Source organism: Patagioenas fasciata, chromosome 7 (assembly GCF_037038585.1).
Source record: "Patagioenas fasciata isolate bPatFas1 chromosome 7, bPatFas1.hap1, whole genome shotgun sequence".
Lineage (NCBI taxonomy): Eukaryota > Metazoa > Chordata > Aves > Columbiformes > Columbidae > Patagioenas > Patagioenas fasciata.
The window spans coordinates 19,754,971-19,780,337 of record NC_092526.1 but is presented as its reverse complement, the minus strand read 5'-3'; the positions used below and the strand labels follow the sequence as shown (position 1 = coordinate 19,780,337).

General features: G+C 37.0%; 1 protein-coding gene across 10 annotated transcripts in view; it reads left to right on the top strand.

Annotated features, from left to right (window-relative positions):
• Window positions 1–24,976, top strand: part of COBLL1 (cordon-bleu WH2 repeat protein like 1) — an 84,105-nt gene extending 59,129 nt beyond the window's left edge. For all 10 annotated transcript variants that reach the window (XM_065840793.2, XM_065840792.2, XM_065840791.2 and 7 more), the window contains 7 exons: window positions 7,473–7,617; window positions 8,212–8,280; window positions 13,867–14,125; window positions 16,729–16,814; window positions 18,105–19,729; window positions 20,350–20,532; window positions 23,455–24,976. In XM_065840793.2, the coding sequence (XP_065696865.1) occupies window positions 7,473–7,617; window positions 8,212–8,280; window positions 13,867–14,125; window positions 16,729–16,814; window positions 18,105–19,729; window positions 20,350–20,532; window positions 23,455–23,541 (2,454 nt within the window). In that variant the 3' untranslated portion in view covers window positions 23,542–24,976. The remainder of the gene's footprint in view (window positions 1–7,472; window positions 7,618–8,211; window positions 8,281–13,866; window positions 14,126–16,728; window positions 16,815–18,104; window positions 19,730–20,349; window positions 20,533–23,454) is intronic.
• The last annotated feature ends 391 nt before the right edge of the window (window positions 24,977–25,367 follow it).

Below are 25,367 nucleotides of genomic sequence, written 5' to 3'. Positions count from 1 at the left end.
CTTTCTGTATTTTAATGAAAGAAACTTTATTTAAAAAACAAAACAAAACAAAAACCAACAACAACAACAACATTATCTTTTTTTACCTAATCATGTTTGTCTTTTAATTGAATTCAATTTTTTTTGAAAATAATTTATTAATGTCAACACACTTGAACTGATTAATATCCTATTATGTCTAACAGTAGTGTATAACTGCTGGGCTAGGATCTGTCACTCAACAAAATTGCTTAGATTTATTATTTTGTACTGACATTTCTTATTCATCTGAAGTGATTTGACTGAAGCTGAATAGCTCCTGAAGAAAGGACAGAAGTCCGGATTAAGTTATATTTTTGTGTGTGTTTTCTATTTTGTACTACTTTGTGCAGATCCCTTAGAAATCAGAAGCCTTTGGCATATGTTTAAAGATGACTTCTGTTTCATTCTGATCTGGTTGCACAATTATTTATCAGATAATACAGGTTTTGGGACATAAATGCGGGCAAATATTGTGCTTTGAATTGTATTAATTCATGTAAAATATTTAGTCTTTTTAGTATCTACTTTCCAACAAATATCACCTAAGGAATTAATTTGGACTGCATAGTACATACTGCTCAACTTGATCAGGGAACTCTTAGGAGGGATCCTGTGAGAAACCTCCTTGGGCGATAAAGCTGCTCCTTGGAAGAGTGCTGAGATATTTTCAGAGAGCCTTCCTGCGGCACAAGGGTGGTCCGTTCCCCTAAGCGGGAAAAGGAGTAGACATAAAAATAAACACTCCCACTTAAGTGCACTACTGAGAGAGCTCAAGTACAAAAATAGGCATATGAGGGCTGGAAAGGGGACAGAGCAATTCCCCAAAAGAAGAATACAGAGGTACTTCTTGGGCATGTAGATAGATGCAGATAGGAATGCAAAGGCAAGCCTGGAGCTCAAAGCGGCAAGAGATGTAAAGAATAACAATAAAGGCTTTCATAAGTTAGTGGCAAGCAGAAGTCCACAGATGAAGGATGAGGTTAGCTGCCTTTATTTTAGCAAGGTGTTTGTCGTAGTCTACCACAACTTTTTTTGTGGAAGAGATAGTAAGGTATGGACTAAACAGATGAACCACAAGACAAAAACTGGCTTAATGGCTCAAATGGTGGTGGTTAATGGCTCACTGATTGTCAAGTGGAGTTTCTGAGGAGTTGGTAGTGTGGCCAATACTCACGGAATTGAATGCACCCACCCTCAACAAACTTGATCTGCCTTGAACCTAGTGTACTCAACACTGTTTAGGCCACACCTGTACTACTGTGTCCAGATTTGGTTCCTGCAGTTCAAGATGGAAATTAAAAACAGGCAAGAGTCCAGTGGAGGGCCACCATGATGTTTAAACATTGGAGAATGTAAATATTCTAGTGAACAGAAGGCTTGGATTCTTCTGATACTTGGAAGGTGTTACAGGGATAGTAGAGGTTTATTCTCCACAAGGATGTGTGGTGACAGGATAAGGGCCAACAGGCATTGCTTGCTTCAGAGGAAATTCCATTCAGAAGAAAACTAATCACTGTGAGAATAACTGAACATTGGAACAGGTCACTCAAGAGAAAGTGGTAGAAGCTCCCTCACTGAAAATACTCAAGCTGTATTTTGACAGACTCCTGCAATAACCTAATCTAAGACCTTGTGTTCAACAGAACACAGATCTCCAGAGATCCCTTCGAATTTAAACTCTTCTGTTTCATGTGGGTGAATCAGACTCTTGATTTTCAAAACTGTATGCACATAATTAGGAGAACAGAAAAAATATAATATGGCTCCATCGCTAACAGAAACCAGCTAATACTTGGTTTTGCTGTGAGATCAAGCACTGTTTGAGTAATGCTGGCAAGGGGAAGATGTGGAAGCTTACTGCCACTGAATTCTGTAAAATAAACAAAAAGGCATCTCTAGCTACTGAGACTTCTGCTTTCCCTTAACTGTAGAATAAAGGACAGTTCCCTTAAAAATATTGGGTATTAGGCGAAGGACAATGTAAGATAATTTTATTTAAATAAAAATGGCATTTACAGGATTTGCAACTTTGTAAATGAAATTGGACACTATTTAAATACACAGTAAGAATCAGTATTTATTCCAATAATTGACATCCTACATACTGAATTTGAAACATAGAAGCACTGTAGAATCAAGTCAGTTTTGATGATCGCACAGCATTTTTTCATCTGCATCATGTGCATTGATGTTTTCTCAACACAAAGCGACCATTTTGTTCTCACTTAATCCAAGTCAGTTCTCAGTAGCATGGCAAGTACTATAGTCACATTGGACCACAATTATTTGATTGTAAACAATATAAGAATTTGGTCTCTTGTGTTCCCCACTGTTGAAAATGAGCATCCTGCTGGTTGAAGTCTGGTTCGGGTTGCTCAGCAGGCTGATCAGTGTGTTTGCTGGGCTCTTTAATATGGCTGGGAGTTTCCCCATTGTTGCTGTGTCCCATTAAGTTAATTTACGAAACTAAGGTTATACTCTTTTTTTCTTAAGGGTTACTTTTTATCTGCTTTTGCCTAGCAAGAAACATTTCCTTGCAAATCATATTGCTTTTAAGAATGCCTAAGTTTTGAAGCCTTGCCCTTCAGTTTATTTGGCAGACTGGATACATACTTTATTTCTTCTATGGACCGGGATGACCTTTTGCATGTGCCTTATTATGGTCAAATATCTTTTGTAACATCCACAAAGAAGACAAAGTGAAATGACAGTTTTGCCTGGGTAAACTGTTTGCCTGGTAGTAACATCAGAAAACAGTGGAATGAGCCAACTTTAAGGGAACAGTGTTCGCACTGTTGTTGTTCTTCAAATTCACAGCGTATTGTAGCCCAATTTCTCACAGTATGAAAAAGGGTTTTAATGTTACCTCCTACAGCTTCTCTACTTCATTTCCCTTAAAAAAGAAACTGCTTTTTCTTCATGTAAGCAGTTACATTTTGGTATGAGGGTTGGAATTTTTTCTGCCTCAATTTCAGACTGATTATGTAATTAGTTTTTTGAGATATATTCCTATTATTACGGGAGAAATTAGTACAATGGATGTAAAAGTAGCTTTTACACGTTACTGTGTAGCGTCATTTGTTCATTCTTTATGAGACTTGGAAGGTGAGTAGTACAGCTTAAATAGTTAATGTTTGTCTAGCAAATTTCTTTGTTAAATGAGACTGGAAATTAGCATGTTAGTCTCTAATACTGGAATCCCTCTCTTATTTGTCAGGTCTAGTTTTGGACAAGATGGCTCTTATCAGAAGCATGTTTAGGACTAGCAAGTTTAAATACACTTGCAAGTAGAGAGGACTCTCAAGGGTTTTTGCTAAGTGCTGTTCTATAATGTGGTATGTGTATCTTCACAGTTTTCATAAAAGTAGATGCAATTTTCTAGTAATAGCATTTCTTTAAAAGGACATTTCTTTTAAAATAAAAGGATTTGATTATGTCCAAAATGCCATTGCTGATTTTCTTCCTAATGCTTGATTTATGGAAATTAGACTGTGGTATCTTCACTTTATCCCATGCATGTTTGTCTCCTTATGCTGTTTTCAGTTATCGTAAAGGAGCGTACGTAAACTATGCTTGGGTAGGAACAAATAAGTGGAGATTTTTAGTCAAAACATTTTCAGTTTTAAATGATGGATGAAACTTCTCAACTGTAGAAATATAGTTTGCTTTTATTTGCACAGGCCGGAATCCTAAAGAAATTTAAATCTCCAGTCTACGCCCTTAGAAAAGAAATGGAAGAAGATGGGAGAACAGGGGAAGGATGGGACGCAACTAAACCATAAAGTATTTCTGAGAACACTTATTAGCAACTCTACAGAATGGCGTAGTTAAGATTTCCGGGAGGGCTGAGTTCCATGTTTAAGAAGTTCCACCAGAGGCTCAGTTGCCTGAACCTTGATGGTCAACCCTTTAAAGAAGAGATTGGGCAATGATGCACTGTGGACTTGAGGGGGGTCTTGAACATAACCATTGTTACCTGGGGGAAGACAATGCTCAGGACTGCCTGTTTGCTCTTGCTGAAGTTTGCATGAAGATCATTTGGTATGATTCAGAGTTGGCAGTGAACATTGCACGAACCTGCTTTTCAGTGTACCAAATGCATAACCGTATCCCCTCATGGTATTGACTTCTGTGCCAGCAAATATGTCGGTAAAACATAAGAGAGAATAGTAATATCAAGTGCATGGACAGAATGACACCAGCTGAGTTTCTCCAGATATATTCTGTATGCCCTTCCTTTCTGATAGGTCAGAGATATGTTCCTTTTTCTGTAATACTTTGGCTAAGTTTAAGTAGTTTGGGAAGCCGAAGTCATGAGTGCATTAGTCATTTTAAGAGCAATTTTTTTTTTTTCCTGCTACTCTTTGGCCATGTGTTTGCCTGCAAACTTGTACCAAGGGAAGAAATACTAGCAATATGGCTCATACCATGCTTTGATATCCCAGTTGTCTGTATATCTTCTGCTAAACCTAGTTATCTGTGGAGCAGAAGAGCGAGGTACTGGTGGTATGAAAATGTGCATGTAGTGACCCTTGGTGTGAGGTCTGCTTTCCAGCACACTGAAAGGCTCCACTACCACTACGTTCTTTCTCTAGTGCTTTTTTTTTTTTTTTGCTTTCATTCCAGCTGCAAAATTACTGTGGCTTAATCACCTTTCCTTTGCTTTTTGAAATGATAAGAAGTGCCAGGCACCATATCTGCCACCTCTGTCAGAGGCTAGACCTCGGGAAGCACTGACCTCTACAAGTGTCTGCTTGGAGTGGTGTGGGATTTGGTGCCGAATTTGTCTGTACACATTTGAAGCTAAGAAGCTTCATATTCACCCTTGGTTGCTTTAGGATGAGGAGGATGTACAGTGTTAAACATGGAACTGCTGCATATGTTGTTGAAGTTATGACAGTTCACTGGTGTCTCTGCATAAGTATGGTTGATTACTTTAGTGATTCTAACATGAATTTTAATTTGAGCGTAACTGATAAAACACTGGTTATCATTGGCAGCTGGTATGACACATGAACACCCAGATGTATATTCCATAACTTTGTCAGATACATCTTAATAACATTATTTTAATTTTTTTCCCATCTGTTTAAAGTACTGTTTTCACATTACAGCCTTTGTTAGGATTTGAAAGCTCTTAATATTCATATGTTGAATAATTCCTGAGAAAATCTGTTCAACACTTGAACCTTAACTGGAACATTTTGTACTTTCTCGAAATCTCTCATTGCAAATCACTTGTTTCTTTGGATGCAAAGGGCAGTAGAAAGGCTTATAAAAATCTTTTAGTAGCATTTGTGCTGAGAACATTATTTTCCCCCTACACACATACTCTTTCTGTGCAGGAGGGAACTCTGGTGACATCTGTTTAGCGGAGCGAGTACGTGCGGAGCTCTGTGCCAGCCGCGTCAGCTGAGGGAGCCTGCGTGAGGTAGATGAGGGTGCAGAGCTTTGCACAGAGAAACAACATCTTTGTGCAGGATGAAGGGGCTGCAGCCTGGAGAGCAGCTACCAAACAGGACAAAAAGAGAACTGCCCAACAGCAAGAAGGAAAATAATTTGGCAATTAAAAATGCCTCATTTGGGGAAATAATGTTATATTTGACATCCCCTTCTGCACAAATTCAAAAGCTGAATGCTATTCACTCATTGTCTTCTAGAACCATTTGGGAACTGTGAATAAGAAACTACAGAAGTGTAAAGTGATTTATGTTGTGTGATATTTTAATCTAGAATCTGACTTGCTGAAAAACTATTTAAGAATGCAAGTATTTTTGATTAGGAGTGGAATGCAATTTCCATATCTTCTGCTGTTCTTAAAAGAACATTTCACCTTGTGCTTTGTTTTTTCTCTCCTTAAAACTGAGTCCTGCTTTGCTGCAAAAGGTTTGAGTTGCTTCCTTTGGCATTATATTGATTGGTAGAAGATTTGTATGAACATTTTGGACAGTGTTGCTCCTTACAGTGAAGTGAAGTATCGAAGTGGGACAAACAGATGACTGAGCATGCCCAGGGCAGCTTGGAGGATGGTTTTCACTGTGCCAGTTCATTCATTCATTCAGGTATTCAGTTGAGATCTTGCGGGAGCTGCCATGCGCTGCTTCACAGACATCTTATGCCAGTATCTTTTCTCTTGTGAGTAATTTTCTTTATAGTTTCCATTGTGTACAATCAAATATTCTAGCTTTTGGTCTTCAATATCCCACTCACTTCAGCGTGTATTTGCTTGGTGATAGCTTTCTAAATGATAAGCATCTTATTCGGTGGATATTGACACAGGCAGCAATTCTGTTGTCAGTGATGTTTTTAAAAGGATCATCAGTGAAACAAAAATTTGTAGGTGTATTTATACTATCTCTGTTCTTGATATCCTGTTTCATGAAATGGGCTGATTAACTGAAGCACAGAGAAGTTTTCTGAAGATGACCCCACATCAGTTGCCGTGAGAATCCTTCTAGGAAGAAATGAATGTCACTACTGGATTTTATTATATTGTCGAGTAGACAAGTGATAGGGATCAGAATTACTACAGAAATAGGCACACGTGTCTAGTGCCAAAATATACTTCTTTATTGCTGGGATCCTGAATGTTATTTTTCTAAGAGATGTGGAAATACAAGGTTTCTTCAGCATAAGACTAACTGCAGTTAAGAGTGACAGTCACTGTCTTTATGAGACACAAAATATATTTTGGAAACAATTTAAAAGGCAGTTTTATATCATGAAACTATGAAGTATTCAGCAGGTAGCTTTTGTCCGTTTTTTAAAATGGTTTTGATTATTTGTGAATTGAGATGTTTTTTCTGTCTTCTGCTACAATAATGAGAACATTATTACAATTTCACATCAGTAGGTATTATAATTATTGCTGCTGCAATTTACTACAATTTAACTTAAGTAAGTATTATGATCATAAGACAGTTGTACTTTCCAAGGCAAGTTTTGAAAGCTGACATTCAAAAAATTTCTGTAAAAGTTCAGGTATTTCAAGTAGAGAAACAAAATCCGAATAATTATGTGTATAGCCCAATTAGGACTACTGTTGAAGGAACAGAGAAGGAAACGTTGTGTCCTATCATTGCAGTGGGGTGTAGGTGAAGCTTCTTTCCACAGTGATTTTTAGCTACTTTTAGAAAAGAATTATTTGGAGAATAGCCTTCAGGCAGAAGATAATTCAAATTCTCTTTTATACTGTATGTAACAACTGATTTACTGCTATATCTTGTACCTTGGTGAATATTAAATTACTCTAGAATTTTTTTTAATAATTTTTTGTTTTTGAAACCTACTCCTTGAAGGAATTAAGATGAGAAACAGAATGCGTACTGGTAATAGGTATATACTCTCTTTTTCCCAAATGTACATTATAAATACTTTTGGAGAATAATTGCTAGAGCTCATTTGCTGTTTTTCTTTGCTAATAATCTTCTTTCTCGTGTCTCCTTTCTTAGGGCCCTCTGGGATTAGTGCGGAAAGGTTCTCTGCCACTCAGTGACACCTCTTCGGTGAACTCCTCTCTACGGAGGATGAAGCGCAAAGCACCCTCACCACCCTCCAGAGCACCCGAAGATCAAAGTCAAAGCAGTAATGAGACTGGTAATCTTTTTATGCTGTTTAATTGGGAGGCCATGGAAAGCATGGCTATTTGGCTCAACTTTAAAGAAATACCACCTTATGAGATAAGAACTTCAAGTGCCAAACATCCTCAGATTGTAAGGAGCAGTAATACTACTTTATGAGATTGGCTCACGTAGTGTGAGAAAGCAGGCAGGTTTTAGGGCACGCAGATCAGGAAAAAGCAGAAAATATCAAATCAGTTATAGTTAGATTAACCATAACAATTGTGTGCTTGTGTTAGTCAGATGGACAGCTTGGAGTGGGGATCAGAGAGGCCTTAACAGGAAATGGACTGAGAAGAAGAATTTTAGAGTTTTTTGGTATTGTTTTTTATTGTTCTTTTGTAATTCTTCTATTTGATCAAAAATTCAGTTCTCTTTGGTTCAAAAATACCTGAGAGTTCTGTCTAAAATATCTGGGAAATGTGACAAGGCACACTGGTTGCTTAAGAGAAGGTGCATTTCTTGAAGAACTTGCCAGTCTGTAAGATCACAATTTAACATTTTATCTAGAACTTGTGTTGGTGCAGAAATTGTGAGGCAATAAAAAAGCTTGTTACTCATCTTTTTGCAGTAACAGAGTCAACAGAATCATCCCCTACTAAAGTGGAAGAAAGAGCTGCTGAAATGCAGTCTGAAACAGGTTGGTTCTTTTCCCAAATGCATTGATTAAATCTACTTCCTAGCAAGCTTATGATAATTCATAGTAATAAATTACTATACTGTAGATGTGTCATAAGTGTAGAACTAGTTTTATTGCTTTAATGCCTTTGAAGTACAAATATGGCTTTCTAAAATACAGATGTTTAACCTTTACTGTCTACAGAAACACATACAATATATTTTGTATTTGTCTCTGTGCTTTACATTTAATAAATTAAACATTATCCCTGTTTTCCCTCCTCCCCCATATGTTGTAGACAAGAACAAGCAAGAACTTCTGTGATTCTTGTGTACCTCATAACAAGTTTTTGAAAAACTAAAGTCCAGTCTGGCTTTCAGAATCCCCACTTGTGCTGCCTTTGACCTGCATAGCCCAGGGGTGGGAGCAAATCTGTGCCTGTCCTTTGTTTTGCATCTAAACAGCCTGCGAAAACATAAGCTGTAAACAAACTGTATGCATAAATAGTTATTTATATGTTAAATTAAATAATTTGTTGGGTGCTATGGAAAAAAATGTGATCTATAAAAGTATAGCTATTTAAAATACTATTCTTTAGCAGCTGAACATAATACTTTTTAAATTTATGCAGTTTGTACTGTTAAATACTGCTGTTTGAAAGCATCAGACTGTAGGGTTCAGGTACAAGATACGGTATCTAGGAGTCTTTCAAATTTGTAAAAGCTTTTAGAATAATCAGTGCCAGCGCACTCTGGAAAAATCACTCTTCAATGTGTTTCGCTAAGAATGAAATAGATAAACACTAAGTTTGTGGAGCGCCACTGGCATTATAACATAGTACCATTTTGGTTGGAAAAGACCCTCAAGATCATGGAGTCCAACCATTCACCCAACACTGACACTAAACCATGTCCCTAAGAATCTCATCTACACATCTTAAGCACCTCCAGGGATGGTAAATATGAAAAATATGAAACTAAACACTCAGTTCCTTTGCTAGTTGACAGGAATTCTTGAGTAGTTTTCTAGCTGTTTTATTCAAGATGGCAGTCGTTTGGAGTGGTAAAACAAATGTGCCACAAGAGTTGAAAAAGTCACCTGCCATCCTAGGACTCTGGCAAAGTGTGTGGGGGGGAAAGACCAGTAATCAGAAAATTGGGGCTTGGTTTGTGTTTAGAGCAGTTTGTGTGAAATGTCAGAGATGATCTTTAATGGAAATAATATATAACTTAATAAATGGAAAGTATGAACCTATACTGTGCAGTCTGAGGTTGAAGATGTAATGAAGCTGTAACCCGTCCTTTTCCTAGTTGTTGTAGCAGATGAAGGAGGGTAGTCTCTTCTAAGTGAATGGCTCTTAATGATGTTTATTAGTACTTCATTTTCTTTGTTAAAAACTAGTTTATCTACATGTGATGGGTCTAAGATGATGAGGAAAGTCATTATACTACAATTTAAAATCAAGGGGTTTTTTTTGTTTTCTTGAGCTTGTTGCTGTCTTAAGATTGTAGACTCATGCTAGAGTTTCTGCATTTCCCATCACTGTAATGTCTGAGTGCTGCATAGATGAACAGCCCCTAACTTTATAGAAATAGCTTGTTTGAAGCAATATGAGTTTTGTAATTAAATATTTTAATTTTAACTGTAATGGCAAAAAATAGAAAAATGTAATCACCTCCACTGGGCTTAGAACAGTCTGTGCTGAGCCCTGGGATTTACCTCTGCAGTAAGTCCTTGTTCTCCAGTTCTGCTGCTGATCTCTTCATGCAACGTCCTTTGCTGAAGACTTAATGCAATGCATTTTTGTAAACGTAGAGACAAGTCATGTAGCACAGCTTCGTTGCCTTTTTTTTTTTCTTTTTTTCATGGGATACTGCTGCTCTCTGGTGGTATTTCTGAAACTGTCCTGAGGCCTGTTTGTCAAGGGCCCTTTTAAACAAAGCCCATCATGCTGTAAGAATCAGTTTTCACCTGCAGTAAAATCAATTGCAGTACACTTGTCCTATTCCTAGTCTGAAAATTATGCACATTTGGGTATTGTTTTAAATAGATAAAATAGCTCAATATCTCTTTAATTGCTAAGTTGAACATAATTTTAACATTATATAAACTCAAGTAGTTCCTTCCATTTGCATTAGCTCTGCTTTTGGTTTCTGGAAGCATTGTGTTTGTTCACCTGTGCCTCGTGTTCCCAAAGGAGTTCTGTTATGCATTGCTACTTCAGCAAATATTGTGTTACCTTCTGCCCAAAACCAAATAATTGCAAATGTTCAATAAATGTTATTTGGTGTCTAAGTAGGGCATAGCTAATAGACAAGTGAACACTAAGTGGAACTCTACTGTATAACTTGGAATAGGCAATGTTTCTATTGTGAAATGACAGTTTTCACATGGTGTAAAAACAGACTGTACCTTGACAAAAGTAGTTTGAAGTAATTGATCTACTAGAACAAACACTTCGAGAGAATTAATTTGAACATTTGGGATTATGAACAACAAATTATTTTCTGAGTTATGATTTTTGTTCCCCTTCCCAAAGTTTAATTAATGCTTGCTCTTTATTTGTTTTTTGTTTTTCCTAGGGAAGAGGGCGAAATGGTGTTTAAAAAAAAGTTAAAATTACAGATGTTAAAATGATTTCCCATCAAACAAATCCCTTGATATAATCTTCTTGGTTACAGTATCTCTTAAGAACATTTTTAAGGACTATAGAGTCAAGAGCAAAAACACAGGCAGATTAACATGATGTGATCAGGCTTTACAGCTTTGGTGCTCAGAAGCACAACAGCTCCCAGAGCTGTGTCAGCCTGTTCTCTCTTGTGAAGTTTTCTTACTGACTCAAAGGAGACTTGCAGTTGGTATGTCAGTCATCAAATACGGCTTCACAATGTCATCCTCTAAATTTTAATGATGTTCTCTTAGGGCTAGTTAAAACTCAATGACTAATGTTCACAGAGAAGAAATGGACAAAAATGCAATTTATATATGCCATTACATACAGATTATATAAACTGTAAGGCACCAGTATATATGCAGTATTGCATAGTACTTCCTAGTGATACGTTGCATATAAAAACTCTAAACTGAGGGTTTGGAAAGAAGTCGTAAATCTGAACTCTTCCTCTGGGGAGCTAAGTGCATGGCGTATGTAAAGGATGGCTGTTAAATGTTGTTTATGTATCAAATGCATTCAGACTGTATTCTGCTGCAGCAGTGGTGGCTCAGGTCTTGAATGAGTAACAGATGACAAACCACTAGTTGAAATTAATTCCAAGCAAGGCTGATATTATGCTGATAGATGAAGTAGAGCACTTCAGAAAAAGTGTATGCATTGTTTTTGTTTGTAGGTCAGGTTAGTCCACTCCAAAGCCTGGAAGTGTTCCTAGCACAGCAAAGGACAGACTTTCATGTAGCAGGAATGTCAGCAATATCTCCTACCAACACAAGCTAAATTTTCATCCCATCAGTATAGGTGCAACTCGGCTTTTGTTATACTTCTCTCCAGAGGAAAAGTGACAAAGGTGACAGCAGTGCCTGGGCACAGAGCCATAGCAACTCCAGAATGCTTCCATTTGTCTTGTCAGAAGTCCTGTCTGTGCTTTGTTGTATAATTCAGGTTTCCACAGTATTTAGACTGAAGGTCTTAGTCTTTGTTCTTGAGGCTGTGATGGCTCAGGCCTGTGGCGTAATAGTTCTCATCAGTGAAGGAGACCGGGTTCTTGAGAGCTGCTCATGGGCTGTGGAATAGTCTCAGCAGGTCTGATTTTTGCCCACATTCTGTTATGCTTTGTTGGTGTCTTGTGGCATATGTATTTCTCTTTGCACACACAAAATTGTACTGCTATCACTAAAATAATCTCCCTAAGCATTAGACTGCTGGCATGACTTTTCCCTAGATGAATATGAAAGGGCTGGTGGGAACTGGGGAGGAAGAGAAGGCCCTTACTAATAGTAAATGCCCAATGAGTCCCTTTAATACTGGTGTGGCACATTGGTCTGTACCTGTGCTTAAACTGCGTGGAAGGAGCTCACGTGCAACACTTTGCAGTCTTGCCTCTCCCTGGGGATCTAAATCACTTCTGCATTCAGCACTGTGACTCATGTTGATTACATTGCTTAATGTGTAACTACAAAGCATTATTACAAGACTGCCATAAAAAAATTAGAATTAAATAGTAAAATGTTTGGCTCTTGTAGTTGCACTGTAACTGTGCATGAATAACTTTGGTATTACTGAACTCTTAACTAATTACCCTATTGGAAAAATCAAAGTTTCTGTACTGAGACTTTCTCCAATAGATACAGTCCTCTATTATGTTTCTGTAACAATGTACTTCTCTAGAAGTGCTGGGAGCATTGTAGGATACCAGTCTGTACAAAAAATGTGAGTCTAAGATATTTTGGACTCTGGGATCTGCTACTTTCCAGCATTGCTTGCTTTAAGCCAGTATTTTGTTTTCATTTTTAGCCTTGGTCTACACTTGGAAATTTACTGATAGACCTTAGAAAAATCTGAGACCAACCTGCCGAAGTGCAAGGCCTGTGTGTTACAGGTGCTGGTGTGCACAAAGCTGACACGTGTACCTTGGTCAGGTCAGGCAGAGTGCCCTGCTTATGGTTCAGTTGTCAGTAGCGTTCCATGGCACCATATTGCACTATGTAGATAGAATTATTTTCTTTGTTTTATAGAATGCAGGTTTCAAAGCCAAGAAGTTAATTGTACTATCTAGTTACTAATATTTGAAAAATGTGAATCATCATCTTGTTGTAGGAAGTTGCCAGGCAGGGAAGTGAAGCTGGAGATGGTAAGTCCCTCTGGAAATCAAAATAGGTGGATTTATTAGTTTAACTCCAAGTACACTGAATTATTTGTGTCCTAATCCAGTAATAAAACCTTTTAGCTGAACTATGCTCTAGTTGACAATTTCCTTATTTTTATGGATTTACACTTTCCTATTTTTTTTTTATTTTTGGGCACTTCTACTGAAATACGGGGCATTGCACAAGATGCTTCTAACAGTGTTTTAATACACTTAGGATAATTATGGAAATGTTTGATAGTGGTGAGCAAACTTGTTCAAATGGCAGGCAAAACTGAGATTGGGTTTGCTCATTAGCTCTCTAATGTACTTACATGTGATACAGGTATGTTAGAGATACAAAGAATATCTGATATAAAGGAATTGTGTATTTTAAACCTCAGTGGAGAGCCAATGGAACTATTAAGAAATCTGGGTAAAATAAACTGTCTGCCCCCATGAAATTTTGAATTATGATACCGTAAAATATATTTTGATCTTAGGTTAAATAAGGAAAATGTTATACAGTGGTTACAGATGCAGAAACGGACTATAGCAGGGTGATGAGCATATTCTTCTCTGTAAGGAGAGAATTGAAAAGAACTAGCAAATAATATAAGCTAAAATTCTGTATGAGTCTTTTTTTTTTGGACTGAATTATGAAGAAAAGTCTCTTCAGTTTTCCTTCTTCAGACTACTTAGGTTGACTTCACAGTCCATTTGTATCTATACCCTGAATCGAGATGTGTGGTGTGTTGTTTGTTTGTTTGCTTGTGGTTCTCCCTAATTTTTCTTCCTGTGAGTGTAGGTGTCAAGAACTCTGAGTACAACCTTGAAGAGATTGATGAAAGGGAAGAGATGAGTGTGCAACAGAGAGAGGCCAGTGCAAGTACAGACAGCTCTTTTGGTACAGGAGAGGTTACTGCAGCCTTCAGCACTGCTGAAGTGCCACTGGAAACTGAAAAAAATGATCCTGCTACATCAGCTTCAGTTCCTGGCAGTGTTTCTGTAGACAACTCACAAAGCTTCAAGGAAGAAAAACAAGAAAATATGAGCACAGATGGCAAGTAAGTACGTTTTGTGACAAAGAAAGGAGCACTGGGGAGGGAATGGGGGAGGCAAATGTAGAGTTCTGTTTCATTCTGGAGCACAGAACAGAGAACTGTGAGAGAGGAATGAGCTTAATATGCTTACTTTTCATTCTGGCACTCCCCGATGCACAGTAATTCATGAAGCTTTAAAAAAAAAACCAACAAAGTGTTCTGCAGGCTATTCTGTTTAAACCTCCCTTTTCTTACTACTCAAACAGCCAGGCTCCAGGAAAGCTGAACCTGTCTCTAAAATATCCAGCGTATTTATTGAGCAGTGTGCTGCAAAAAAAAATTTGGATTGACTAGTTAAGTGAGAATTTACAAATTCATTCTTACAATTGGAGAAAACCAGATAAATCAGCCATTTCTGATCTGCTGGCCACAGTTATCTATAGCTTGCATATTTGTTTTTGTTTTAATTTTTCTTCTTTTCTTATATATTAGCCAGTTGTCTCAACCTGTCTTGATCCATCTGCTCGTAGGAAAACAATTCTGCCTGTTTAAAGAATAAACACATTAGTTTTCTTAACCGCTCTTTTTCCCTTCTGGTGATGCCGTACCTTTGCCCTTCAGCATGTTTGCTAAACTACCTGACTCAGCAGGTTTCTAGCATGAGTTAGTGCCTGCTTGAATTAAATGTTGATTATCTAGAGAAGTCCCATTGTGTTAATGTAATTCACTTTTTCTCTGTTCCCTGGGGCAACTAAACTGGCTACTGTTCCCAATTTAAATTGAAAGAACTATTTCAATTATTGTACTGAAGACAAAATGTGGGAATGCTCTAGTAGCCAAGAACTTTCAAGGCAGTAACGAGAGCTTTGACTTGTATTTCAAGGGTCTTTCTTGTCAGTCCAAGGCCAAATGGGGCTTTGCAAAAAACCTTTGGTGCTGTGCCCTGATGAATATTTTTCTAGTTGCTTGGGTGTATCTGCTTTATGGGGATCTACAAGGAGAAGGATCACCCAAATGTTATTTTGAAGTTGTCTTGAACTTGAAAATTATCAGACCTGTGGTACTGGGCCAGTTTGGCCAGTTGTCTGAGGGATGTTTCTTTTTTTGCCTCACTAACTTCTAATAGCGTTTCGTGGCTTATAATCCTGGTGAGTATCATTTGGCATGATCGGCGTTCTGACTTTAGAGTTGGCAATCCTTTCTTTTCTGAAATATAACAAGGATTCCAGAATGAGAAGTAGGGTTTCCCTGTATTTCTGGAAACCTTTTGATAATTCAGATCTTTTCTGGAAGATCTAGTTACTCTGAAGAAGTGATTTTTAATCAAACCAGAGGTATGTATAATATTGCAGTCAGAAACCACTGATTTTTCTAATGATACTCTGTGGTGTTCTGTGGCTTTTGTTTTTTGTTGTTGTTGTGTGGGTTGTTTGTGATTTTTTGTGGGTTCTTTGGTTTGGGGTTTTTTTTTTTTTTGCTTGCTTGTTTATGTGTTTTTTCTTTAAGCAGTTCAGCCTGTTGTGAGTACTAGTTGTTCAGTCCCTCAGCTGTGTTCAAGGGATTGGAGATAAGCAAGAGTATGGGGTGCAGGACCGAGCTTTAACTTTGTTCCAGTAATAATTTTGAGAGCATATACTCCTGTTCAGTGGTTTATTGGACACTTACAGTATATTTTGGAATGTACAAGCAACAAGAGGATGGATGGTTATGGAGGAATTTATAATTTTAAATTATTCAAAGCAGATGTTTCAGCTCAAGGCACTGGATTCTGACAACTAATACATTTGATTTGGCAGATGAATTGGAATCTTCATAATACCAGTATTTTTAACTACAGAAAGCGAAATTATCTTAAACAGAGATTCAAGTTTGAAGTTCTAATATTTTTTAAGATAATTTTTAAATATTTTTGGCTTTTTATTTACATTTTTAAGCAAATAATTTAATACTTCTCCAAAAAATATTAAGGGTTTGTTCAAGTTTTGTGCAGTTCTCTGTCCCCCATGATCTGAGGACAGGTATTGTATGCATTCACAAAATGTATAGTAAGTAAGTAAGGTATTTGCTGCATATTTCTTTGTTGTTCTTAAAGTATTTCTCGAAAGTGACAGAAAATTTTTCATTACTATTTTGAGAAGTCTGTACTGCATGTTCATGTGTTCATATGCAGTCAGCATCTCATGCAGCTCCCTGTCTGTCGTGTTGGGGGCAAAATCAAGGACACATTTTAAATGTTGGGGATGTCAGAACACTTCACACTGAGAACACTCTTATATGAAAGATAAACTATCACCTCTGTGGCTTCACTGAAACCAAGGTCTTACTGGAAAGGGTATTGTTCAAACTGCACAAGTAAAGAGAAGGAGAAGAAGGGAAAGGAAAACTAATCATCTGCTTAGACAGAAGAGAGCAAAGCTGCGTGTCATTTTAGTAAAATATCACAGCAGCATTTCCTCCTTTTTTTTTTTTAATAAATAACCTATTCTGTTGAGTACTCCAATATTTGGCAGAGTGATTCTATTTTATCCATCTGTGTTTGGAGAATATTGCCAGTTCTCTTGCATTGTTTCTTGTGTTTACTGAAATGAATGATACTGGCATATTTAACATACTATTGTGCTTTGCAGAGGACTACAGACTAAGATAAGCAGTGAGCAAGCTGCGTTTGAAAAGGACAGGAAGCTTAGTATTCTGGATCAAAATAAAACCAATGGTGAGTAGTTCCCACTCATTTTTAATAATTCAAAACAAGGTTGAAAAGAACTTTTCTATACCTTTGAAAAAAACAACAATACAGTCAACTCTTGAATTGCTATCATCAGATTATTTTCTTTATACTTTCTCTAGATCTGGTGTATCCTTTTTGAGATGAGGTGTCAGGAATTGACTGTAGTTTTGGTTTTTTGAGGTTTTTTTTTTATATAAGGCTGGACACAGAGGTTGTCCTGCCATGTGGTGTGACATGGGCACCGCACCACAGCAGGGAAGGAGACAGGCCAAAGTTTGTTCTTTGCTTACAAAATTATCATGAGTTTTCTGCATGAAAATGCAAATATTTTAAAACACAAATAGAACAAAGTAACCTGCTGATTTGAAAAGGAATGGCAACACCCTGTGCATCTAATGTATCATTAATTTTTCCATTGATTTAGCAACTTGACTGATTTATTTTACTCTTTTGTGTGGCACTGATTTTCAGATTTATATATTAGGCCTTCCATAGTGTTTTACATTCAGTACATTTCTGTTTATAAATCACAACAACATACTGCATGAGTCCTGTTTATATGTGATATAAGTTTTAGCTGCCATTTTATAACATACTTGAAATGAAGAGAGATTTTTTTGCACAAAATACTGAGCCAAAGTATTATTCCAAAAGAATTTCATTTTCTCCAATATTGTATTTAAAAGAATTTGACCCTAATATTCCTGTGTTTTGGAGAGGACTATCTGTGTTTTATCTGAGGACAGAAAATGGAATTATCAGACCTGCTAAACAGTTCGAAAAAGAGAGTTGGAAAATTTTTTGTCCATATCTTTTCCAGTTGTTCCATTGCACAAATACAGAAAGTGTAGTTGACAAATAACATTTGTAATGTTAAAACTAAAGAACAGAAACCACAAAAGTGTGGAACCAAATAAAAATTGTATCTAACTTAATATTGAGTAGTTCTTGTGCTCTTGAGTCACAGATGCCTATATAATCAACTGAAAGTCAGTAGCACTTTTTAAATGATTTTAGAATAGATTTTTCTATGAAGTTGATGCATGGCACCAGTAGCCTATTAATTAAGGAAGAATACCTGAATTCGAATATTATTATTTGGCAATATTACTCACAGATAAATATATAACATTTGAAAGTAAACGTTAAAGAAAATTCAGTATCAGTGAGGAGCCAGTCCTCATAGTTAAATACATTGGATGCGAGGCTCCCTGATGTAAGGAGGAAGGTTGAATCTTTTTGGCATTTGTATTAATTTTGGAATTTCTCTTAAAGATCACAGTGATACAAAACTCCTTCGAACAACAGAAGAAGGGAAACTTCAGACAGCTGAAATTAAAACAGTAGATTTTAGAGAAAATGACAAGCTTGACGTTGACAGACTATCAAACTGCCAGGCATGTAAAAATGACATCACCGTAAATCACTGGAATTACACTAAACTGTTTCCAGAAAAGCAAGATCACAAAACAAGTCAAGCCAGCGTGGACACAGTAAAAACTCAGGATGTTGCAATCCAGACAGGTCCATCGGATAGCAATTTGGGAAGGACTACACAGAAAGAAATTATTGTTCCTCAGGGTTGTGAATCATCCACATTCAGAGGACTGGCCCCTCAACACAATACAGATACAAACAACCACCACCTTCAAGCGATGCAGGGAATACAAGAGGATAATAGAGATACTTCAGCAGAACAAAATCTTGAGAGGCAAGGAGGTATCCATGAAAAAGTACTTCCCATCAAAGATCAGAGTCACGTTTGTATAAACGGCAGTACTTCTGCTTCACCAGAAGCAACTGCAAAATCTCCAGGTGGCTCTCCTGTAAAAGATTATCCTCTTTATAGGCAGGACACCAAACCTAAACCCAAGCCCGCTAATGAAATTACAAGAGATTACATACCAAAAATTGGAATGACTACTTATAAAATAGTGCCTCCAAAATCCGTAGAAATAATGAAGAGCTGGGAGTCAGAAATTCCATCTGATCATAAGGATCAAGAGGTAGCTACTTTGGGCAACTCTCTGAAGCATGAAGACCCCAAAGAATTTGTAGTGCAAGCTGAAATTCCTCATCTTCCAAAACATGTGGGTCAGTTACAGGGTGGTTCACAAAATGGACCTGCAGCGGCAAATGATCTGCTGCACAGAGCAAACAGCATTTCTGAACGTGTTGTGACGTCCAGAGCTGAGATGACTGCTGAGAGCCATCAGACAGAAATGGAGTCTTCCAAACAGCATGTCCCACTGCTGCTAAGCTTGGATAATACAAATGTTTCTTCTGAGACCCTGGACAAGTCAAATGCATTAAGTCCTACAATGAAGCCTAGTTCTTTTTATCTGCAGATGCAACGAAGAGCTTCAGGTCATTATGTGACGTCTGCAATTGCCAGAAGTACCGTTTGTGCTCCTAATTCCATTCAAAATGAAGCAAAAATTACAGAGATGGAAAAAAATATCTCAGCACCTGATCCAACTTCCTTCTCTTTACTTAAAACAAGTTCTTCCTCTACTCCAGCAGATGAAGAAAAAGTTGATGATGGGAAAAAAATTGAATCCTCCACTTCTCCTGTTAAGAGCAATAAACCTTCAGTTTATCCCTCTTGTCCACCAGCACCGTTGAACCTAAAAACTCTAAGAACTTTTGCAGTTCCAAAGCCGTACTCCAGTTCAAGACCATCCCCTTTCGCTCTTGCTGTCTCATCCGCAGTCAAAAGGTCACAGTCATTCAATAAGACGCGTGCAATCTCTAGCCAGGCACCGAGAGCGGAATTACCTGTTGAACTCTCATCAGCTGCTTCAGCAGCTGAATTCTCCTCAGTTACCTCCGTGCCTGAAGTGAAAAATCCTTCCTTACAGACCGTAACAGGGGGGGCACTGAATAGTCAAATAGATAAGGTAAACTTTATTTCTAATATTGGCTGACTGTTGATCCGCTGTCATCTAGTGTGGCTAGTCCAGAGGCTGGTCTGATTGGCTCCCTGATGGGAACACACTGTGTTCATACAATGGAAACACCTTGTCGTGTCCAGCAGTTGCACAGCATCATAATGAAATACAGGAAAACAGGGAAGGTTAAAATAAAACAGCCTCATTCATATTATTGGAAATAATTATTTCTTGCCATAATTAGCATCCCCTACTTCGAATAACAGTAAATTAAATAATTTATACTGTGCATACCTATTTTTTTATGTTGGGAGTGCTTATGATTTGTTCTTCATCATTCTGTATGTTGATTTCTTAAATTTAATTCTGAATAATGTGATCAATTTGGCTTCAAGTGATCATGGCACAAACACTTGAATGGGGGTATACAATTTTGCTGGCATAATTATCTGAGAGAGAAACTATGTGCTATCATGGAAATGTAGCTGATCTCTGAAATCTGGAATGAAGCAAACACTAGAAGGGTGGCAGTCTGATATGCAGTCTTGTGCCAGGTTGACTTAGTTTTAAATGTATGACTAATTCAGATTAAAATGTTTTGTTGTTCCTCCTACTTCTTCCCTTTATAGAAAGCCAGCAATGTGAATAGTGAGCAGAAGAGTCAGGCACAGTCAGGTGCTTCCAGTGACCACCCAGCCCCTGTCACTAAGAGACAAACCATGACGATGTTCCAGCACTCTGACCCAGAACAGATCCACCAGAGCTTGCTGGCTGCAATCCGCTCTGGAGAAGCTGCTGCCAGATTGAAAAGGGTGAGTTTTCATCAATGCACTCAAAGTTGGCTTTGAGACAAAGTGGTGCCAGGAGGTCTCGTAACAGTGGGAGGGAGGTGGGGACGAGAGTTCCGTTTTGCAGAATAAACTGGTGAGTGTACACACAAATCTTCCCGTGTCCATATTTTCAAGCAGTACAAATCCAATTGGAAATCTTCCTGAAATAAATTAGAAATCTCTAAGTTACCAATTACCTCTTCCATAAAATCGGGAACAAGTTCAGTTATTTATTTGTGTTTCCATGGTTTGAGGTGGTATGGTTTTAGACACATGCTAAGTAGCTTCATGCTAGACCTGAAGTGGCTGCAATATTTTGCAGGCAGATAACACATAGAAGTTCTGAATATTGTGTTTTTCTATTTATTAGACTCTATCAGATTCTTAATTCTTCTTAAATGTACAAGCTTAAATGTACAAGCTTACTCCTGCTGTTTGGTGTCATTAGTGAGATAGCTCTCAATGTTTTGCCAACAGTCCTGGTAGGACCACCTCCCCCCACCCGCTCAAGTTAAAACTGTGGCTTAATTTTTCTTTTCTTTCTCCTAAAATTCACCTATACTTCTCTGGCTGTGTAAAACATTGTACACTTTAAAAATCTGTATTGTTTTAAATTTGTAACTAGACAATTTAATGATAGTCTCACACAAAGCTTTCTTGACCCAGCATTAGTATTTTGCATTCAGTGTTGAGAAATAATTTCTCATTGCAGAAGGTTAAAGAAATTAACTAGTTGTTTTTTTGTGTTTTTTTTTTTTTTTTTTTTTCTCTTCCCTTTCTCACTTGAAACTTGAAAGAAACAAAAGATATGTGCTGGGTGGATGTGAGGGGTTTTTTTTGGATTTACAGAAGCCTTTGATTCCCTGAGGTCAACATCTCTCAGTGGATGGTCAGGTATTAAAACAATCCATTCCATATGTAAGGTTTTGATTCAGGGTAGCACTGCAACAGCCTTTCTGAGATTTGTAGACCTCCCATAATTTCTACACTGAATAAGGAGATTCAGATTCCAGGAAAGGTTACAAGTACGCTCGACTAGGTTTTGACCTCTAGTCAGTAAATGCAGTACATAATACACTGTAGTATTACTTCTAACTTCATGTCACTAACCACTGCCACATTAGAAACAGGATAAGATTAAATGAATGCTGTATTGTTCAGAGTCACTTAGAGGTCAAGTCTATCTGTTCTACCAGAAATATTGTTTGGATTTTGTTTTCATATATTTTTATTAAGTTGGTTTTTTGTTTTTCTTTTTTTTTTTCCCCCTCCAATGCATAATTACATTCTGAATAATAATGAGCTTTTTTTTTTTTTGTATAGTGTATGAACTTTGTTTTATGATTCTATGGAAAATATGCACAGGCATGGTTGTTGCACAGTAGCTTGTAACTGTTTTAAAAAATAAAGTTCATAATGTGCTTTTCAAAATTCAACAAGTCTATTTCTATGAGAAAGAAAACGAAGAAAAACTTCTTTATGTGGTTATTCATTCTTTTCTAATACAAATGTTCTTAGGGTAGATTGCACCCATATAGTCTTTATCAATCTAGGTACAAGAATGGCATGGGGGAAAGGAGAGATGATGGCTGGTGTCCTTTTTCTGCTCTTTTTGTCTTCTTTGTGAGGAGATGTTCTTTCTCAGTATGGTGTCTGTTGAGGCAGGGGGTAAGGATACAGCTGCACTTTGTAAGGAGAAATTATAATAGTGAAGATTCTGTAAGCGTAAAGAGTTTCTACAAAACAGAAACCTGAAAAGGCCTAAACTCCTCCCTCCCTGAAACACACACACACAAAATGCAATGAAGAAATTTTGCCAAACATAGAATTGTGCATGCTGTTTTTTTCACTCTTACCCAGAGCACAGATGCTGTGGTACAGGTATGTCTGACAGGTTTTTGACCTATGGTAAATTTAATAAAAACGTGGTCTCATTTTATGTTTAACAGGGAGAACTCACAGTAGCAGGACAAACAGAGAAATGAAGCATTTTGTACCATTAACTTGTTAGCACCTCCAAGTGTTTTCTGGTATTGAAGGGACTTGTTAAAGGCATTCAGCTCATAGTGTCCACTATCATGCTGCGCTCGGTAAAGGGCGTAATAACCTGATCCCTTTGAATTGTGAAAGGGGCTGTCAGGTGCTTGCTTCACTTTTACCTCTAACCGTACTCTTCCTTCTTGTAGCTCTGTGAGAGAATCATTAAAAAAATAACATGCAGGCAGCACTAGCCAATTCTTTTAAAATTTTTTTCCTGTTTTACTTAATATGTTGTGAGTATGCAATGCCAAGATCTGTTGCCTTTTGTGTTGCTGGTTTTCTCTGTTCAATAGGGCCCTCAGTAATTACTAACCTAAAATGGGTCAAGTGAGGTTTCTTTTTAACCATTTTTCTGTTGAGAGTCTTTTCATTGTGTTTAGTAAACTATGTGCTGGGGCATGAGGCTTGCACGGCTGTGGAGCATCCACAGCTCCCAGTAACTCCCAGGTCTTTGCTGTCTATCCTACAGTTTGCTCCTGATAAAAGAAACATTATCAAGGTATGAAGGAATGTTAGAAGATTTTGTTAGAAATCAGCTCTATTCAATACTTAATAAAAAATGTTTGGTTTAGTGATATTTCTTCAAGTATTTCTTTGCAGCAAGGTCTGAAAATTATGTGTGCTTTGAAATGTTTAGATAGGATAAAATGTGGTTTTAAGTAATTTCTTAAATTTCTACTTCTGTAGCACATGTTTTGTTCAGAAATCATATGGGAGGTCTTTCATTGTGATGAGAAAAATGCTAACTGAAGTAGCAGTATTTCTGTTTCCTTGAAGTAATACTGTGTATCATACTACAGAGAGAAGAATCTGAGATGTTAGGTTAATATTTTTTATTTTCTTTTTTTTCCCCCGCACCTCCAGGTCGGTCCTCCATCAAACACCATATCTGTCAATGGAAGAGCCAGGCTTCCTCATTTGTATTCCACAGAAGCAAAAGCTAATCACTAGATATTATACAAAATATTTTGCACTTTACTACTGCTTCATAGGCCAACTTAATACTAACTACAAATTTTTGAAAATGTAAATGCAAGTATATGTTAATATATTTTTGTCAGTTGTTGTAGGTATTTCAAGCTGGGTCCTTTGATGCCTTGGAAAGATTATTAGAATATGTAAATTATGGTAATATTTTGCCTTTTTCTCTTTATAAAGCTGACTATGCTGCTAAAAAGGTTTAAGAGAAAGTTCAGATGAACTTTGCTTATATTAGAATGAGATTCAAAATTTTTGATTTTAGCCTTCCAGACTGAATGATATGTAGCACTATGCTGAAATTAGATTTAAAGCATTCTTAAGGATTTTAGATCATTAATTTTCAATTGTGTATTACTTTAACAGATTATATTAATTCAAATCTATCACATGCTGCCTCCATATTACTTTGTTAAATTAACTTTGTAATTAGTAGAAAACTTTAATGATATGCAATACTTTGTTTCTCTTTAAAAAATGGATGATTTGCTCCTTCAGTTGAAAGTAGTTGGGATAAATATTTTGATTCTTTTTTGATCTCCTTTAATTTTTTCCTGGTAGCACACAAAAAACCAGGAGATAAATTATTGGAAATTTTTGTACTACTTAAAAACTTTTCTTAACGGTAGCACTACATGATGTTTTTCATCTACTCTTTGACTACCTGTATATAGTATTTACCTAGCACTCAGATAAGCAATACTTTTTGTGAACTTAGATGTATTTTAAAATAGTCATCAGCATAAAGGCATTTACTGATAAAATACAAATTTCGGTCTTGATGCTTAGTGAAATAGAAGAAATTTGTTTTCACTGGAATTATGACTAAAGAATGAACTGCTTTGGACTTATTAATGTAAAATATTTTAATCTTAAAACAGCACAATAACACACTTACAAAGCATTCTTGTGTCTGAGAGCATATATTTATAGAGTAAGCATTAAATACCAAAATGGGAATATATATTAAAAGGAAATGCTTCATGTTATATTTTATCTATTTTCTATTTCTTGTCAAGATTATACATTTTGGGGAGAGCGGTGGAAATATGATCACACTCATGATGAAATAGCTAGATTATGGATGCATGCTGCAAGTGCTGGGGTATTTGCCATATTAAAATATTTTCTTGCTGGACTTGATTGAAATAAAAGCAACTGTATTTAGTTTCTATTCTTTAACTATATTTATTTTGTACTTTAGAGACATTCTGTAACTGAGTTTCAGAAACTGATCTACATGTTCATTTCAAAGGATTGTTAATGGTTTGCTGCCAGGTTTTTGTGCAATAATCTCAAAGAGGTCTCGTTGCTTTTCTAGTACAGAGCAAATTGTTGATTACAAGTAACAGTGTTAATGCTGAAACCCTTCAAAGAATGTTTTAGTAAATAAAAATTCATAAAGAGAGCTGATGAACATTTGCTCACTGCTGTTCTCTCCTGTTTTCTCTCGTATCTTACCCTGTCAATGTGTTTTCCCCCTTCCTTCTCCACCTTGCTCTTGCCTCCAGTCAGGGGCTAATTCCAAGGGTAGGGGAACCACATAGTTTTTCAAAAGATCTGTTTCAGGGTCTTATTGCAAAGAATGCTTCATCTTTCACTTGCAAATGTTGAGACAGAAGAGGTAAGGTTTTTTCCTAGCTTCTAATCGGGCCTAACATTTGAGATTTCACTGTGTCTGGAGGGACAGACTTGAAAGTTGTAACTCTCCCAGGATTCCATTGTCTGTGTTCATGGCGGTATTTGAAGTCCGTGGTTTAAGCATTCGTGTATAACCTGCTGATCTGTAACCGCCAAGG